This window comes from Epinephelus fuscoguttatus, linkage group LG20 (assembly GCF_011397635.1).
Source record: "Epinephelus fuscoguttatus linkage group LG20, E.fuscoguttatus.final_Chr_v1".
Classification (NCBI taxonomy): domain Eukaryota; kingdom Metazoa; phylum Chordata; class Actinopteri; order Perciformes; family Serranidae; genus Epinephelus; species Epinephelus fuscoguttatus.
Genome location: NC_064771.1, coordinates 22,554,642 through 22,573,703, shown reverse-complemented (window position 1 = coordinate 22,573,703; position 19,062 = coordinate 22,554,642). Strand labels below are relative to the sequence as shown.

At 41.5% G+C, this 19,062-nt stretch overlaps 1 protein-coding gene across 1 annotated transcript in view; it reads left to right on the top strand.

The window, feature by feature from the left end:
* The window catches only part of LOC125881239 (SH3 and cysteine-rich domain-containing protein 2-like), a 47,148-nt gene extending 28,484 nt beyond the window's left edge, over window positions 1–18,664 (top strand). The window contains exons 4-11 of the mRNA XM_049564319.1: window positions 6,954–7,038; window positions 7,235–7,347; window positions 7,462–7,525; window positions 9,682–9,737; window positions 9,893–9,981; window positions 11,781–11,832; window positions 14,486–14,623; window positions 14,850–18,664. Coding sequence (XP_049420276.1) covers window positions 6,954–7,038; window positions 7,235–7,347; window positions 7,462–7,525; window positions 9,682–9,737; window positions 9,893–9,981; window positions 11,781–11,832; window positions 14,486–14,623; window positions 14,850–14,948 — 696 coding nt within the window. The 3' untranslated portion in view covers window positions 14,949–18,664. The remainder of the gene's footprint in view (window positions 1–6,953; window positions 7,039–7,234; window positions 7,348–7,461; window positions 7,526–9,681; window positions 9,738–9,892; window positions 9,982–11,780; window positions 11,833–14,485; window positions 14,624–14,849) is intronic.
* The last annotated feature ends 398 nt before the right edge of the window (window positions 18,665–19,062 follow it).

Sequence of the window (19,062 nt, the reverse complement as noted above, 5' to 3'; positions counted from 1 at the left end):
TCAGAGTCCAGTCTTTCTCTCTGTGGAGCACAACTGAACAAAGAGTGAAATTTCAGCTTGTGTGCTGTCTTAAACCGTCCAGTCATGGTCCACATTAGCTATTGCTGATATGCTGATGTGTAATTGTAGAGGTAGAGTTTGACAGCTGGGTGTGAAAGGGATGCTGCTCATGCTGAGGAAATGATTTGTGTACTTCCACCTCTGAGCACCTCCGTTTGTTTCTAACTGGAGTACTGGCGGAGGAGATGAGGCCAACTGCCACTCATTAATTAGCATAATTTAACAGTAAGTGATGAGTTTGCTCGAGGTCGTCCATTTTGTTTGTGCCTTGTGTTTCCTGTGAAGCACTTTGTGACAAATGGATTAATAGGAGGATGATGAAAACAATATTCAGAACAAAAGCATCACAGGCTCCAAGGCAACACGCCACAGCTGCATGTTCATACACTAGAGCTGTAACAGCATGTAGATAATCAGTTATTGGATAGGAAGGTGATAGGGGTAAAGAGGTTGTATTACAGTAAGTCCCTAAATTAATCTTAGGTGTGTTTTGAGTATAACATAAATTCAACTAATCAGTGTCATCTCTCATTCCCCTTGAAAGCCAGGTGTACTTTTACATAGCAGATTTGGCAAATTGGAGAAGCAAGCTTTTTTTGGCTGATAGTAATCAAGGAGAGAAAATAGTATTTATTTGCACATGCACAAAAGTATGAGGCATGTGAAAACTCTTCGGCGATCAGACCCCATCGTGATGTCATCTTTTCCAGAAGGGTGGTAAAATGGTAGATTAGGGAACCTCCCTATAGAATCTAGACGTTGGTGGTGGTAGTGGTGGTGATGAGATGAGATGAAGAGGGAGCTGAAGACCTGAAAGTGAAGAGGAGTTGGCTTTTGATGAGCTCATCCTGGGATAGGGTGACTGGAGATGAACAGGGTGGAGGAGGGCGCAACAATTCCACCTGAAATAACAGCTGACAGGAGTAGACAGGAGAACAGATTTAAAGTTTGGCAGCAGCAGCATGAATGACTGAAGGAGATTGTGGCAAAGTGAGATTGGCTAACTTGGAGAGGGAACACCCATAGTCAGCTGATTGGTGTAAGTGGTGGGAGTGAGACAGAGAGAGAACTGTGAATGAATAATACAGCATAAAGAAAGTTCCTTATTGAACTATGCTGAGCTTCATTATTGTCACTGCAGTAAATATAGTGGGACATTGAAGCAACAAAACTAAAACTGTAGATATAAAGCCCTACTTACTCATGTGAGCACCTGTTGGCTTTCTGAATGTGTAAAAATGCTAGATATCATAGTAACCTTTGAGTTTGTACGGGTGTCTGAAATAGTCAGTCTTGCATCATAGGTTAAAAATAGATTTATCTCTTATGAAATCACACTGTTCAGTTGTGTATTATCACAGAGTTTCGCGTAGCTATTTCAGTGTGGAGGTGATGTTTGTGCTCCGTGAGCAAAGAGATAAGGAAGAGATTCTGGGCAAATTCTTGTCTGTCAGTCCTGAGCAGCCATCACACTCCCTCCAAACCTAAAAGCAATGTCTCACTTTCGGGTGACTTCTGCACTTTTTCAGAACAAGACCTGTCAAATCGTCAAGGCAGTCATTTTGATTTGTCTCCTTTGATATACATATATTCCCTCACTTTGACTTTCAGATACTTTTAGATACAAGTGCACAAAATGTTCAAAACTTTGCATGCTTCCTTTCTTCAAGTCATTGACAGTCAGTGGGGAAATTATTTTGATATTATGAAACTAACGAACTAGAGCTAATGAAAATATTTCTTGGATTAAAAGGAGCAAAATAAAACACGATCCTGTAAATGCTGTTTTATTTTGATATAATGAAGGCAGTTCACCCTCTGAATGTACCCACAGGTCGGCAGTAAAATAACTCAAAGACAAAAGGTGTCTTCCTGATGACATGTTATTCTCAGCATGTATCGCGCACTGTAAAACAGATGAAACGAGATACAGAGATCAGACAAAGCTGAGATACTATCTTTATAAACAGTTTCTATTTGGAGAACACAGCAGATTCATCACAGCCTCTGTCAGAAACAAGACTTTGTAATGTTATCTCTTGGACTGATGAGTCATCTACTGTAGCTAAACATATTTCTCGCTAAATAAAGAAGCGCAGTCAGATATCAAAGTCGTACAGTAGCCGATTCACAATTTGACAGAGACAGACCTTTGTGGCGCCTCAATACGCAGACCACATGGATAATTTAGCGTGAAGGCAGTCAGGAAAAAAGTTCAGTCACGCTCCATTAGGCATACAGCCGTGTTGGGGCACATCTCCTCAGACGCTCCCTGTTACTGTAAAACTAATGGTGAGTGTATTATTGCCACCTTCAGTGGGCGATAATGCAGTCATAGATCATATTAGCTGATCCACCCTGCAGGTGTCAGGATGAAAAAAGTATGTCAAAGGTATTCATTTGGCCTCTTACAGTTTGCATGTATATATATCACATGATGAGAGGTTGTCTCGTTAATCAGGTTTATGTTTTCTGTCACACTGTTGTTATTAAGGGGAAGCATTATTGACCCACACCTGCTTATTCATCACAACTTATTTCGTCTTCCTACAGTCCATAAACTGAGAGGCTCTGACAAAAAACTAAAACACAGCTTGGCATAAAAAGAGCAAAATGTTTTTATGTGTCAAACTTTTGTGTATTAGTGATTTACCGCCAATGTCAGGTGTGACCTTCAGTTACAGAAATACTTCACCTGCAACTGTATAACTTGTATAACAGTTACTCACTGTGTTATCTTAAATTCATGAAGAAAACTTTGCTTTTTCAAGCAGGGTCCGCAATTAACAACAGCTAAATTATATCTAAACATTCATTTACAAACTCTAATGCGGTGTAATCCAACAATTAATATTCCTGTTATTACTACTCAAATGGTCATCGCTGTCAGCCGTCATTGCAGCTTCTGAGAGCTGTCAATCAGCGTTCAACAAGCTGTCATCTGTTAGTCAATGTGGCATATGGTCCGCTGCACAGAGAATTGTGGGTCAGAACAGCCAGATAAGCATGCTGGTTTGCATACTGCAAAATATAACAGGATGTAGGAGAACATCCTGGTGTTTATGGCAAACTGCATTTGACATACTACGTATTGGGACATACTAAATCTTTTTCTGGATACTATAAAGTATGGTAGTATGGGAATTGGAACTCACAGCAGGTCTCATTTATCCAGTCATATGCTCAGTACTTCAATTGCAGCAGTAAATCGGTTTCACTTTCAATTATAGTAATAAAATATTTGCTCAACCAAAAACAACCCTCCTGTTTTCATTCCTTTAAGGGTCATTCTGACTGATAATACTATAAATTCTGTAATACCATGACAGCATGAAACCACAATATTTTCTGAGATGGTTCTCATACAATGACAATCTCATACCGTTGCAACCTTACTTGGTACTTCCCAAACACGTTTTTGCTTAAACACAATTTGAACCATAATCATTCTCAAGCATGGCCGAGTAGCGTGCCTGGGCATACCCATGCATTTGAACTCTGCTCAAGGAGTTCAGACTCCTGGGAGGACAGAGGCACGCTCAGCACACGCTACTTGTGGGCAGAAGTGTGTAACACATTTGGAAAGCACAGAGTTTACGACTAGATAGATGAGACCTAGGGCTCTAGTTTCCTGGCGCAGCGCAGGGTGGCGAACCCTGCGCAGAGCTACTGTCGAGCAGCGCAACCCGAGGCGCGCTCAGTTTGGTAGTTTGGCAGACCGAGGTGCGCTGAGATGGGTGTGGCGGCGCAGCAGGGGGAGATGTCGACAGATCCAGCTTGGCGCAGTGACAGTTTCGTGCCAAAAGGCTTCGCTGAAAGTGCGCTAAAAGCTCGCCAGCTGAAACCAGGTCTCCTGTCAGCACCGGCGGAGCACAGCCGGTGTAAGCCGAAGTTTGGCTGACCGGCGGACAGTGCACACACGTCACCAAAACCTCACAGGCAGGTTTCCAGAATATCAGGCACATTAACAATGTAATAAATATCAAAAAAAACCACTATTCAATGCAACTATCTGCAATCAGCACATAAATGTATCTCTATATCAACTGTCCCGTCACATCTGATGTCAGATCAAAGGAGATTGGTACTGTTTGGCACGCATAATGGAAACCCAACCTGATTTGATTAACACAGCTGCAAAATAATGAGTTCACATCCCTCTCAGCCAACCACAAACAGCCACAGCATCAGATAGGGAGTATATATTCAGCATCTGTCATCTTAGAAAAGTCAAAAGAAAAGAAACAGAGTGAAACTGCGAGAGAGAAAGAGAGAGCGCGCGCTCATGAGAGAAACGCATCATTGATTTACAATTGTGGTGACCTCCTCCCAGGCTACCTTTGCATCATCAGCCCGTGGAGGTCTGCTCGCAGTTCCGTATATTTGGACACTGCGAGCTTGGACCTCCCGGACCAAAACATCAGTTTTCTCCTGGGAGAAGTTTGGCCGTCTGACGCTGCTGCTCTCTTCTGCCATGGCGAATTGAGTAAACTTTCATTACGCCTTCGCGCGGCGCATTTAAGGGTGAGGAGAGGGGCTCATCTGATTGGTGTGATGTGTGTAAAACCCACTCCACACCTTCTCTCCTCCCTCTTTCCGACTTGCGCAGGTAGGAGGGACGGAGGTGGGATAGAGAAGTAGCTGTGCCAGCGCGCACGGTGTGCCAAACTTGCAAAATCCGCCTAGCCACACCCAGTTGGCGAAGCGCAGGTGCGCTGCGCCCCCGCCTCGCCCGGTCTGCGAAACTAGAGCCCTTAGATTATTGAGTAGAGAGTTTGTAAATGGATGTTGTGATATAGTTTTGCTGTTGTTAATTGCGGACCCTGTTTACTTCAATTCATAAAGAATATACGCCTTTTTTGATTCTGTGTGGAGGTATGCGAAAAAAAGCACATTTCTCTTCACGAATTGAAGGTAACATGTGGTGGGTAATTGGTAGGGATGCACCGAATATTCGGTAACCGAATATATTCGGCCGAATATTGCAAAAAAACACACATTCGGTATTCGGTGGAATAAGTTAAAAGCAAGGCCGAATAATAGCGGCATGTTTTGATAACGCAATCAAACAGCGTGCCGTGACCGGCGGAGTAAAATGTCGGCAGTGTGGCGATCTGTCTATCACAGCACTCGCATTTGCGACTAAAAATAGTTTTGAGCGAGCAAAATAGGCTTAAATCATTCAGCACGCTGTGCAAGCAGCCTACAGATTTCAACCACCAGCAGAAACGAAAGGTGAATCCCACGAATTGTGGGTTGAACGGGGGTCACAGACACAGACAGTAACGTTAATGTATTCCTGTCAAATACGGCGGCCATAGGCTTACCGGCGACGGAGGAGTCGGCTCCAATAATATCCTCTTCTTGGCGTGTGGACTGCCCAAAAGTACCTGAACAGCCGAGCCAGCCGAACACAGGTATGTGACGTGTCAGAGGAGAAACGAGCTGTTCACGGCCCACAAACCTCACCGCACTTTAGGGACTGTTCTTTACTTATGAAGGGGAGGAGGGTGGCTGGTTGATTCTTATTTTATTTATTTATTTTATCTTGATCCCCCTTATGTTCATCACTGATTGATGCTGTTTTTGAAGTATGAATAAGTCAATAAGTAATTTATTCCATTGAAATATCATTGATGTATTATAGAAAAGTGATTTATCTTTTTATAAATGACAAAAGGCACATCTGCCTCATTTTTGCTGTGGTATCGTGATACTACTCAGAACCATGATATTTTCATTGGTATCGTACAGAGGGTCCCAATTTTGATACCGTAACAACACTAATCTGGAGGGGGTTCATCTGCAAAAACTAATGAAAAACTAAACAACAATATTCGGTATTCTGTACTCGGTATTCGGCCAAGCGTTTAATATTATTCGGCTTTGGCTTCGGCCACAAATTTTCATTTTGGTGCATCCCTAGTAATTGGTATAAAAATGGTCAATTTGCAGGTGAAGTCCTCCTTCAAGAGCCGTAACACTTAAAGTCATGGAGGTGAAGATGGAAAATGGGCATGAGCGTTTGCCTTAAACAGATGTCCTGGTTTCACACCCTGTCTAATAGTCAGCTTTGACTTTTGTATATGTACTGTATATATGTGTTTGTAGTTATTTTGGATGGCATTTTATATCTTGTTAGACAGCCGACAGAAGATAGATGATGGGAGGTGCACACCAAAATTCAATCATCACCTCAGCTTTGATTTACAATATTTTACAATTTTTATTTTTTAGATTCAAAATCTCTTTTGCAACATAGTCCTGGCCACGACAGCAGCATAAAAAGTTTCATATAAAAGAACAGACTAAAAGCACAACAGTAAATATTTAAATAATTATTATTTTAAGGGTAGATTTACAATAAATTGCAGACTGAGTTACTTTTACAGCTTATACTGTAATCCTCCAATGACTAACTAATACATCACAGCCTGTATAGGAACATGTAATCCTTCAAATCAAATTTAAAATCACCAGAGATAAATAAATACTTGAGTAAAGTACAAGTGACACCAATTTGTACTTAGGGACAGTACTTGAGTAAGTGTTCTTAGTAACATTACGTCTCTTATGCTGCAGATTTTTATTACCTTCCGATAAATAAAATAGAAACAAGGTGCCTTTACATTTTCCCCCAAAAGGCTTTTCTGTAATGCAGAATATCTGTATCAAAGTCATTTGAAGGAGGTTTCAGTTGATACGTGCACATGTTCAGATATTCAGCTTTTATCTCACATACAGTAGGCCCACCTCCCCCAGATAAAACCACACAGGTATTGTCTTTCAGCAGAATATTGCACATGCCCTTTGCCTTTTTTCCGCCTCAAGTAACGTTTCTCCTCCCCTTGTCCTCCCTCTCATGTCTCCCTGCGTCTCTGCCGGCTTGTCAGACGGGCGCTTTCAAGAGAAACTTCAGCTCTCCTCTGTTAACCACTGATACGCTGGGTGTGGTCAGAGAGGCTCCTGCTGCTCAGGGTGAGTGATGGGAACGCTGGCTGATTTCTCACAGCACCAAACAAATAAAATCTCAGGATGACAGATCACCATGTCTGTGGCCTTCGATCCTCGACGCCTGACAGGCCACTCTGTGTGCGTAGGGCCATGTGTTTGTGTGTGTCAGTATAGTGTGAGCTATAAAACTGCGCATGTGTTGCTCTGTGTCTGTGTGCAGAGGCAGATAATGGCATTCTTGACCCTGTGTATGAGGCACTGCGCTATGGGACGTCGCTGGCTCAGATGAGTCGCTCCAGCTTCAGCAGTATCTCAGAGTCACCCTGTCATGAGGTAAAAAAAAAACACACACATAAAACCCCACAGTCATTCATATAAATTCATGTTGACATTAATCATACCAAGAATATGCTGACTCTGCTGGCTGCAACGCTTTCTTCATAATAGGAGGAAAAACTGCAAGACAAACTGGAAAACCAGCCAATAGCTGAAGAGGAGCACATCCCAGGAAGTAAGTCATACTCCTCTGAATTTCTGGCTGATAATTGGCAGATTTTTAGATACATCCTGAAAAGGCTCAAGCCGGGTGCACTCTAGAGGATTTTCAAGTCTGATATGGTTTAAAAAAATGTGAGACCACAGACATAAAGACAGATTTAACCGATTTTTAATAGCTTAATTATCAGAATGCACACACCACATGATTCAGTCAAGACGCAGGACAACACAAACTTGGCGTTTATGCTGAACAATTTCAGAATTATGATTCCGGAGACTTTGGATCTTAAAGAAGTTGCATGATCAAATGTAACTTCAGAAAAAAGGTATTATTGTTAAGCCCCTTTCCCACTAGACGAATATCCCACTAACACCTGGCTTTTGTATTTATCGGGAAGGTTACAATCAGCATTCACTCCTGGGACAAATGTCTCTGCAGTAGTCATTGGTATTAATCAGCTCCTGCTCCTATCAGCTTCGTTCAGCGGTGACAGAAGTGCAACACCTGGGTGGACTTCCTAATTTCGCCCCTGATGCAAAGACACATCGAAACAAATTACCGTCGGTCTCCGTCCGAGCAGCACTCTAACATCTCTCAAAATTAGTCTGCACTGAGTTTAAAACAGACACTGATTAAGTAAGAGATATAAGAAAGAAGTAACCACCGTAACATTTTCACTTGGCTCCATGCTGCTTTCTTCTGTTTACAAACTCATTTTTGGCACATTCATGAAGCTGAAGGCGACACATCAGTAAAATAATGAGAAAGGTGTCCATTGCCGATTTTAGTGGGTTTTCCCACATTTAAAACCCTGCATGTGTGTGCTAATTTTGTTGGGAAAAAGCTAACACTGGCAACATTCAGTTCGTGACTCTTCCTGATCAGCTCAGTCTCATTGGCTGTTGCAGGGTTCTACTCAATTCTCCATCGCTGTTCCTTTCACGCTACAGGATTTCATTTGTAAATATCAAACATATTTGAGATTTATGATTTGAAATTGAGGAGACTTTGATCCCATCGATAACATCATGTAAATGTCTGTAACCCCCTGCAAATAATCTTTTCAGACCAGCCTTGACTTGGGACTCCTCCCTGTAGATTGTCGAAAGGGAAGAAATTGGACCCAAAATTTCCATCTTCAAATCCTGTCTGAAATCACACCTTTCAAGCTGGTATATTTGGTCTGATCTAACAGTGCCACACATTGAGATCTGCACTGATGATGACTTTATGATGATGATTTTATACCTAATTTTTATAATTATAATTTTTGTCCATTTATTTTATGACCTTATTGCTGTATATTATTGATTTCTTTGACTTACTGATCGGTGGATATACTGCCTTGTAAGGTGTCCTTGAGGCACCTATAAATAAAATGCATTATTATTATCATTATGAATGTAAAATCTGCCTAATATTTAGTATGGGGCCAGCATTACAGGAATAATTAAACATTTTGGGAAATATGCGTTTGCTCTCTTTCTTAGAGGGATATTAGAAGATATTGCTGTCATATTTTACAATGGTTGTGATCTTCTCATTAAAGTCACTGCAAGGAAGAAAATGTGGAACTGTTCCTTTAAAATATCACTTTCTAAGCTGAAAATCTCTATAATCCTGTGATGTAGATTTGGCAGAAAAAATGCATTTACACTACTAGAAACAAAGCAGTTCTCCTGTAAACATATCGTTCATCAAATTCAAATTATTGTCAGTGTTTCTTTCAAAAGATTACTTACCATTTTGATGCTGGAAAAAAAACAGTCTGTGTATCTGGAAATTTACAGAGATACATCTTACTTCTAAGGTATATAAAGTACGAATGTTGAGATTCTTTGTGACACGTTTGCAGATAAACGTCAGAATGAGATAAAGTACGCCATTGAGGTGACGTGTGTGTTCTCCCCACAGTGCTTTAACCTCTCTGTCTTTAGTCCCAGGAGAGGGGATCATCACTGTTTGTACTGCTGCCACTTTGCAGTAAATGACCTTGACTTCTGCCTTCCTTCTGTTTGCCGCAAAATGACAAGACCTCTCTGTCTATCCCTCCCCTTTTTTTCTTTCTTTCTCTCTGCATCCACACACTTTCCCCTTCTCTGTTTTTCTCTTTCTTTCTCACATATTGTCTTTCCTTCTCCTCCTCCTTTCCCTCTCTGTCTCTCCAGTGCTCACCCCTCCTGAAAGCGAGAAGGCTGATTCAGAAGACAGGGTCAGCCTGAAGGTGTGTAGTCAGCACTCCTCTCCTCTTTCAGCCTGTTTTTCTTGGCGAAAATGCACTCTGTCAACCCTCTTCAAACTCTTCATCCTTTTCTCTGGGTTTCACATGAGAAAACATGTAGATAACAATCTTCTTTCTTTCTATCTTCCTTTCATCAGACTCCTAAGAAAGTCGAGGTCCACTCCATCCACACCTACGTGGCTCTCTACAAGTTTCTGCCTCAAGAGAAGAACGACTTGGAGCTACAGTCAGTTTAATTTAATTTAAATACTGTACTACTGATTGCGTACATGAGTGTAATCTGATGTAAGAGGAGGAAGTGTGTACCTGGCCAAAATTTACTGACATTCACACACCATCTGCGTCCTCAGCGGGATGATCGTAGGGGGGTTGCAGGATTCAGATTGGGAGGAGGGAGCGTGCTGGGAAGGACAAACAGCTGCGCTGAGTGTGTAACATTACGAAAAAGGTTCTTTGTATATTAGTAGTAGGTGTGGTACGACACCCACAACTAATCTGGAGGACACGTCTGTGCAACAAGACAGCACATGAGGTGTTTCGTCACATGGACACTCCAGCTTCCCCAGAAAAATAACTGTCATGGTGACATTTGCAGTATTACACATAAAACATGAAAAATAAGTTACAAAACAGCACTTTAGTGACATCAGTGCTGCCTGACTAATGTCGCCTATTTTCTGACCTACATGTGAGACTCAAATTTAAAACGTAACTGTAAAAAATACTACTTAAAGGGTGCTCACTGTGACATTCATTAGATGTTTTAGGACCAAACCAACCAAAGAACTGTTCCTCCGTTTGCATTTGCATCACCAATAGAAACGCTGACATGACGAAATTCCATAACGAGCAGTTGTTTGTGTTTTTAAAAATGCGAGTTGCCGGTGCTGCATTGGGTCATGTGTTCGACCAGTCACCGTACACTTACGTCACCCAGGAATTCCTCTTGTGATGAGAGAGTACCTACTCTTAAACAGGTCCCCAGGAGGTGCACCTGGATTTGAAGCCAATTTTCTTAGTGGCCAAACAGTGTAATTACATCACCACATGAAATCCTGTAACCCATCATGAGGGTAATTTTATACACAGCTGTTGAGCTTTGTGTGTCCTTGGTCCTTCCTCCAACACTGTATCCAGTTCTCTTCGTATATTCACGCTCTGAAATGGGAGCTAAAAAGTCCCTCAGAACTGGGTTCTAAAAACTACAATCCTTCCTACTTCTTGTGGTGCTGACATACAAATAAAGGGGATGCTTAGAACTATGAAAATGTTCCTCCAGTCAAAAAACACCAGTTGTCACACTTGCTGTAGTATGACTGTAACATTTTTCTGTTGATTGAATATTTTTTGGGAAATACTGTTCATCACCTTTGTGCCAAGAGTTAGTCAAGAAGATTGAGACTACGTTCATATTTGTACACTTGACAGGAAGCTAGAGTCAGCTTAGCTCAGCATCAAAGACTGGAAGCAGGGGGATATAGGTAGCCTGGCTCGAGCACCAAACTCCCAGAAATTGTAAGTTTTTTCTTACAGATGAAACAAATAAGAGCCAGGGGTAGTGTTTTCCAAACCTGGTCTCACTCTGAAGTCGTCAAAATCCGGCACTTGAGCAGTGAAAAAAGGTCGTCCTTTAACATAGGCATGATAAGCTGCCGGTCGCAGTTATAGTTTAACAGCAGCCAGCAACGTCAGGGGGAAACACGGCGGGACAAGAGGAAAAGTTAAGGTGGCGAAAGTCTGAGTAGAGTGGATGGGAGGGGTGGTGGATGGGTCTAACAAACACCAACATTCACCCAAGAGAGCAGTGTTCATGTCCCCTAAGACTCTAAAGCCAAACCCTGATATTGTGAGAATGTGTTGGTTTTACTTTGCTAACAGTCTTAATGCTAAGCTCACATTTGCTGGCTGTATCTTCCTGTTTAGCACAGAGACATCCGACTCAGCAAGAAAGTGAATAAGCGCATTTCCCTAAATGTGGTGGTATGTCTTCTCACTGAGCACTTTGTTTGACTGTTCTTCCTCCAGGCCTGGCGACAGAGTTCAAGTCACAGATGACTCCAACGAGGACTGGTGGAAGGTGGGTTGTGAAGAAAAAAAAAACTCTATTCAAATGCACTTATATGAATAAAATATTATCACTACAAACCTCCAGATAGCCTTTAAATAGATACTACAGTCACATACGGACTCCAGTTAGATGCTCGTACAATCATTTGAAGTTCTTCCATTCAAAGCAGAGCTGTTCAGAGACGGTGAGAGCTGGTGGATGTGCTTGAAGGACTGCAGGTGTGGGTGTTAGCAGAGCCGGTTGTCATGAAGAGGGAAAGAGGAAGAGGACAGATTGCAGTCAGTGTTTAATGAGGCAGCTGAAGATCTTAACCTTCGACTGCGGAAGGACAGGCAGGTCTTTACATAACCGAAACACAAGGGAAAAGTACCCAGATATCTACTTCAATAAAATGGTAGCATTGTGACCATATTTTTATAGCTTATATTACTAATGCAAAGAGCTTTACGTCAGAGAGATATAAATGGCTTGTTTCAAACATACATAGAGTCAACTAGAAATGTTTTCAACATGAGTTACAATCTGATGACATAACAAAAAGAAACTTATGTTTTCTGAAACCTTAATCACTGGGATTTAAATGGGGTATAGTTTTAAATCACAGTACATGTAAATATATGTTAAACAGCAGATTTTAAAGTACAGTTATACAAAAAAACTTTATGTATTGAGAGTAACTGCCGTTTAATAATCTTGGTGTGATCCTAGATTCAGTACTAAGCTTCAAATCCTACATTAATAACAAGGTCCCTTTTTCCACCCTAGAAACATAGCTTAAGTACAACCACTAATAAATCAAAAAGATGCTGGAAAAAAAAACTGATTCATGTCGTCATTTCAAGATGACTCCATTACTGTGACACACTTTTTCCCTGGCCTCCCAAAAAACTAAGAGAATTCTCAACTATTAACCAGAACCAAGAGGAGAGAGCACATCAGGCCAGTCTGAGCTGATCCACACTGACTTCCTGTTACATTTAGAACTGATTTTAAGGTCCTCCTCCTTGTATATAAATCCCTAGCTTTAAACAAGCTGCATAGCTAGCGAGAAATTTAGGCATCACTTTTGATTCTTAATTGAACTTTGAGCCACATGTCAATAATCTCATTAAATCCTGCTACCTCCACCTATGAAATATTACCAAAATCAAATCAGCTGTGTCTTTCCTGACCTAGAAAACCTTATTCATGCTTTTGTATTGTCGCGCTTTGACTACTGTAATGCACTGTTAACATGCCTCAGTAAATCTTCAGTAGCTTGGCTTCAACTAGTGCAGAATGCTGCAGCTCGTATTTTAACAGGGACGGATTGTAAGTCACATATCACCTCAATTCTCACCTCCCTCCATTGGTTGCCAGTTAACTTCAGAATTGATTTTAAGATTCTTTTATTTACTTTTAAAGCTCAACATGGTTTTGCCCTCAGTTATAAAGCTGAGCTTCTGACTACTTAAGCTTCAAGGCGTGACCTGAGATCCTCAAGTCTACCCTCACTAGTTGTTCTTAGATCAAGGCTGGGAACTAAAGGTGACTGGGCTTTTGTCTTTAGAGCCCTGAAGCTCTGAAATTCTCTGCCTGAGGAGATCACGCTGGCTAGCACATTACCCGTTTTTAAATCATTGCTTAAAACATATGTTTATAGGAAAGCTTTCCCTTTTTTTCCTGAGTTGTACTTTTTGATTTCTAACTTTTGTGTTTTATTTCCTTTATATTCTATCTATCTTTTGCTTCTGTACACACTTTTTTTCTTGCTTATAAATTGTAATTTAATGTCCTTTTTATATTGAATTGCCTCGTTGGCCTGTTTCATGTCCACTCTGTCTTTTCATGTGAAGCACTCAGTGCATTTAATTCCCTTATTGTTAATGCACTTAATGCTGCATTCTGCTTTGAGTATAAAAGGCACTATATACAAATGTGCAATATAATATATACATACTATTCATGTAAACCCAACCCATTACAGAAAACTGACACTTCAACCCCCCTCCTGCCACTTCACTGTAAACACACCTCCTGCTAAATGTGGAGGACCCAACATCTGGACATGAGCAAAATAGCTAACTGTGCACCCAGGGGCTTTGTTCGCCTCTGTGCCAGAGTCTCTGAAGAGAATAGTGGGGGATTAGGGCTCTACACATACACATGCTTTTTGGTCCAGTACTGACGTGGCTGATTAGGGAACAAAAACATTCCCTTTATTTCTATTTTCCAGCTAATTGTGATGGTTTATTTAAATTCCAATGTGTTACTGTGATATAAGTGTGATGCATATTTAGGCAGCCGGCCAAGTAAACAGGAATGAAAACACAAAGAATCTAATTGCGTATGCTCAGCCAAGGACTGTCAAGGACTAGAGTGGGTGCTAGCCGTGTTGTGTTTGGTGTTTGTGTTGAGATGTAAGCAGGAGGATGATTGAAATACAGTAGTATTACAGTAGTTTCTCTTTGTCAACAAGGCGGCACGTTGTGGCTCATCACAGGGAGAGGTCAGCCGCACAGATATTTGTACTACAAGCAATTAAGAACCTTTTTTTCCCAGTTTAGCTGCAACAGAACAGAAAATATCTATTTTTAACTCTGTGTGTGTGTGTGTGTGTGTGTGTGTGTGTGTGTGTGTGTGTGTGTGTGTGTGTGTGTCCATGTTTGCTTGTGTTTACCAGGGGAAAAGCAGAGACAAGGTGGGATTGTTCCCGGCCAACTTTGTGCAGCGGGTCCGCCCTGGCGAGCGGGTGTGGAAGGTCACCGGTGGTTTCCACGGCAACCGAGACAAAGGCCAGATGACTGTGAAAGAGGCCCAGGTGAACACACAGTTTTCCTCTCTCTCTCTTACACACACAAACACACACACACTCTGGATACATTTTTTAAACGTATGCAAATTCATGCAGAAAACTGCTGAGATTACAGAGGACAGAATGTTATGGCTTCCAATGCAGCTCACTGTTTGCCACAAACTCACTTCCTTCACTGAATGTCATTTGCTCCTCCTCCTGCTCCACGCTCCTCTCACCCCTCCCTCTGCAGATCTGTGTGGGGAAGAACGAGGAGGTTGACGGTTTCCTCCGGCTGAGCAGCGGGAAAAAGCGGGGCTTGGTCCCTGTGAAGTATCTGCTCGAAATATGATGGCAGCGCTCTCGTCCTTGACCCTCAGTGTGACAGAGAAGTTCACTATGACGGAGGAATACTCAGGAGTGTTTACCTGACACCTCACTGACTGCCAACCACCCACCTCCACCCCTCCAAAAAGTGGCAGTGAATTAGCAGCTTGAGTGGACCACAACCCACAACTTTGCTTTTTTACTGCAGAGGCTTTTAAGACTAAAAGGAGGCGGCGGCGGTGGTGGTGGGGGCTCCTTCAGAGTTCTTTAGAGCTACTTTTCTTGTAGCACAACTTAACTCTGTGTGCTTTTAAACACACTCATAACCGAAATGTAGCATCATGTTGAAGAGGGGATCGTGTGCAGGAAGTCTGGCTACCTCACTAGCCGTTTCCATTGGTCATCCAAAAAATGGGAGAGCACTATGTCACTATGATGTCAAGGCGTGTCCGAGCCTTGTGAGTCTTCATTTAACTGTTTGTGTAGAAAAACGAGACGTAAGAGATCGTGAAAGATTGTAGCTGTTTGTTGTAGTAGCTTGTTTCAAACCTCCAAACAGATTTGGTTTAGTAGATTCAACGGAGGGTATGATGATCCAGTTTTGTATGTGCAGACTTTCAGCTCATAACATGCACATCTGCTGTTTTGTTATGGATTCATAATGTGCGTATGTGTCTCTCCTGCTCCAACTAGAAAATGATTCAGGTATTACATTGTTTGTAATTTAAAAAACAAATGCTGTGTCTCGAATCGGATACTACCAGTTGTACACTCACATGCTGTACACTGTGTACTATGTGCTTGTGTAGTGCGTGAATTTTGACAGGGTAGTGATGTCTAAAACAAACAGCTGTTGCACACTTACCAGAAATGACGGTCAAAAGATTTGACAACTCTTCTGTATGTGGAACATTATCCCCAACATTTAATAAGTCACTCGCTAAAATATATGCTCGCTATATCTGCTTGTTTGCTTGCTTGTCTTCTTCTGTATTTATTTATTTATTATATTAGAAATAACGTGCGTTTTAAATGTCTGTGGCTGATACTGGCTGGCTCTATCACCAGCTGATCTCAGAGTCAATGACAGCCGCTGCAAAAATTTACAACCTGTCAAGCATTTGACCACAGATCTAATATTAAAAACTTTTACAGTGAAGACAACAATTCAAATGTACAAACACCAAACTTCACTTACACTCAAATACAGTCCCTCCAGGATGTTGTGATCTCAGCAATTAACTCAAAGTCAGCCAGTTCAATTTTGTCCATTTACCGCAACATTACCACAGATTTGACAATTTAAAATGGGTAAAATCTCATTTAATTGTAGAGCTGCATGCGGTGTACTGATTGACTCAGCTCCTCTCTTTCTCTGTCAGTCATGAAACTATCTGCTGTGGAGCTGGAACTCTGTACCCGGGATAGAGTCACACACACACACACAGTAACACACCGAACTGTTAGTATTACATGGCAGGTTTAACAACAGAGATGCACTGTGTCAGTGTCAGGTGAGATCCACAGCTGGGTGTCGGATGTTAACTGCTGCTGTTGGGCTTCAGCCCAAGCAGCAAAATGTGATGAGTAAGAATGAGATCACGTTATACTCATTAATTGTATGTAAAGATGGACGACACATGTCCACACATGTCCCCCACTGCACAAAAATTAAACCAAAATATCCTGGGTACGACCGCTGCGATCTTGCACTGGTGATGTCATTTAGAGCTAGGGTCTGTGCAGTAGCGATCTCTGCGACATCGAGTTCCTGCCTAACCACCCGTCCAAACAATTGCGAGCAGTGCCGGAACACTCCAAATGATGTTGAACCTAATTTTTATAGCGTCAAATAAATATTTAAAACTAAACTAACCCGAAAAGTTAACACTTGAACATACAGAAATATGATAAGAACTATCTAAAATGACAGTAACCATCTTTGGTAAAAATTTACTTTGAGTTTCAAGCATAGCTCACGTCCCATCCGCTAACAGGGAGGTGGTGCGCTTTATGACCAGTACTGCAACCAGCCACCAGGGGGCGATCGGGATATTTTGGCTTCACTTTTGAGGAGTTGTCATGTCATCTATCTTGTTTATACAGTCTATGGTTACACTGTGTTAACTCATGCTAGCAGAGAAAGCAGGAGGAGAGTGCTTACCTGTTAGCTAGCTGGCAAGCTAACGATAGCATTCGCACTATTGTTTGCAGTACCAAATTATTACAGAATTATCCTGATAATAAACTAATGGATTATACCCGACAACAGTGTAGCTGTAGTGAAATATTCATATGTATATTTGTACATTGCTTTGCCATTTGTTGGACATTTCACAAGTTTGATATGTGTTTGAGGGTGAGAAGTGTCCAGCCTTCCACACTCAACAATCTGACCATATTGAGTGCACTATCCGGGTACTCATAGTGCTCTGCATTTTGCTGGACTTCTCAGTGTAAACGCACCAATGCACTCACATTAGTAAGTACAGAAGTATCTGATTTGAGACACAGTAACCGTCTTCTCTGCTACATCCTGGTCAAATGAAAGTCATAACACACACACTGGGAATTTTTTTGTATTTCAAACTGCTCTCCAGTGATTAGATTACTGTACATTTGTGCTCTTCACAGCTCTGATGTGACAAATGCTTTGCGTGCACCTTTGGGAGCATTTTTTTCCTCAGTATGCCCTTCAGTGACACTCTTGCTACACACACACTAACACACAGAGATTTTTGTAGTTTGTTCTGTCCCATGTAACTCTGACATCACCCCTCTTGAATCTGCTTCCTGTCATTATATTGTCAGCGTTGTTTATCTGTATGTGAAGTCCTGTAATATTCGCTGTCATATTCGGTCGTGTCAAAATTTCTGAGCAAAGACATACTGTAAGTCAGGATGATGGATAAAAAACCAAACTCAGTGTTGTTTGTCAAAGAAAAGAACGTTCAGTCTCTCATGTTCCAAACGTCACCTGTCAAAGATGTGCTGAATTTTTGATGAACGTCTAATGTTTCTCTCAGCACACATGATTACTTTTAAGTAACTCTGAGGGACTGTTTCTGTGTTGGGTTTTTTTGAGGTGATAAAAGGCAAAATCAGTGCACACTATTTGATTCACTGCTCTGTCATAAACCAGAAGGCAGTGACAAACTGTCTTTGTTGCGGCAATAACTGTAAATAAAACTATGACAGTATTTGTAAATAGCCTTATAAAGATACTGTATATATTGGCTCTGAGTAGCGCTCTGACCGGGAGGTTTGCAGCTATCCAGGAGTCAACTAAGGGCATTAATCTCACAGTTATAAATTACAGGAGATCATTATTTATCGTCTCACTTACAGTACCAATGTATGCATCTCTTTGCTCAATTAACATCTAGCCCTGTCAGCACAAATCTCTTCAAATACTATGCACAACAGTTCTAGTCACTCACTTTATTTTGTACTCAGCTTATTTCCAGCGTAGCCACACACACATACACACACACACACACACACACACACACACACACGTGTCTGTATAATATATCTGTGCTTTTGCAAAGATTGAAATTTGGACTCCAGCTTTTTACACAGTGTCCATCTCAGATCAATCTGCACCATGCTAATCTTAAACATTACCGTCACTGGCTAGAACCAAGATTGGCTCAGGATCAGTATTACCCAGGTGAACTCTCTTTCTCACCGTAATGCACACTACCAGGCTAGTTCTCTGCATGGCTAGCTGCCCCTGGATCCTCACATCTCTCAATAAAGTCAGATGAACTGTCAAAGTGTCTGCTCTCTTATTTGAGAAATAATTCATACTTGATTCCTCAGCTCTGTTCAATGTGTCTCTGTCGAACCATGTTTTCACCTTTTATAAATGCTGGAAGATAAATGATAAATGGTGGAAGATGTACTCAATTACAATCACTGTGCTCCGTAAAAGTAGCAATACCACGCTATAAAAATACTCCATTACAAGTAAAAGCCCTGCATTCATTAGTGTTTGTTTGCCACAGAGCTTATTTTCTGCAATTGTCCAAAATCCAATTGAAATTTTTTTTGACAACACCGAAACCAACTGTTTTTGCGATACTAACTTCTAAATCGGCTGACAGGAAAACGGGGTCCCTGGGGCACTCTATTGT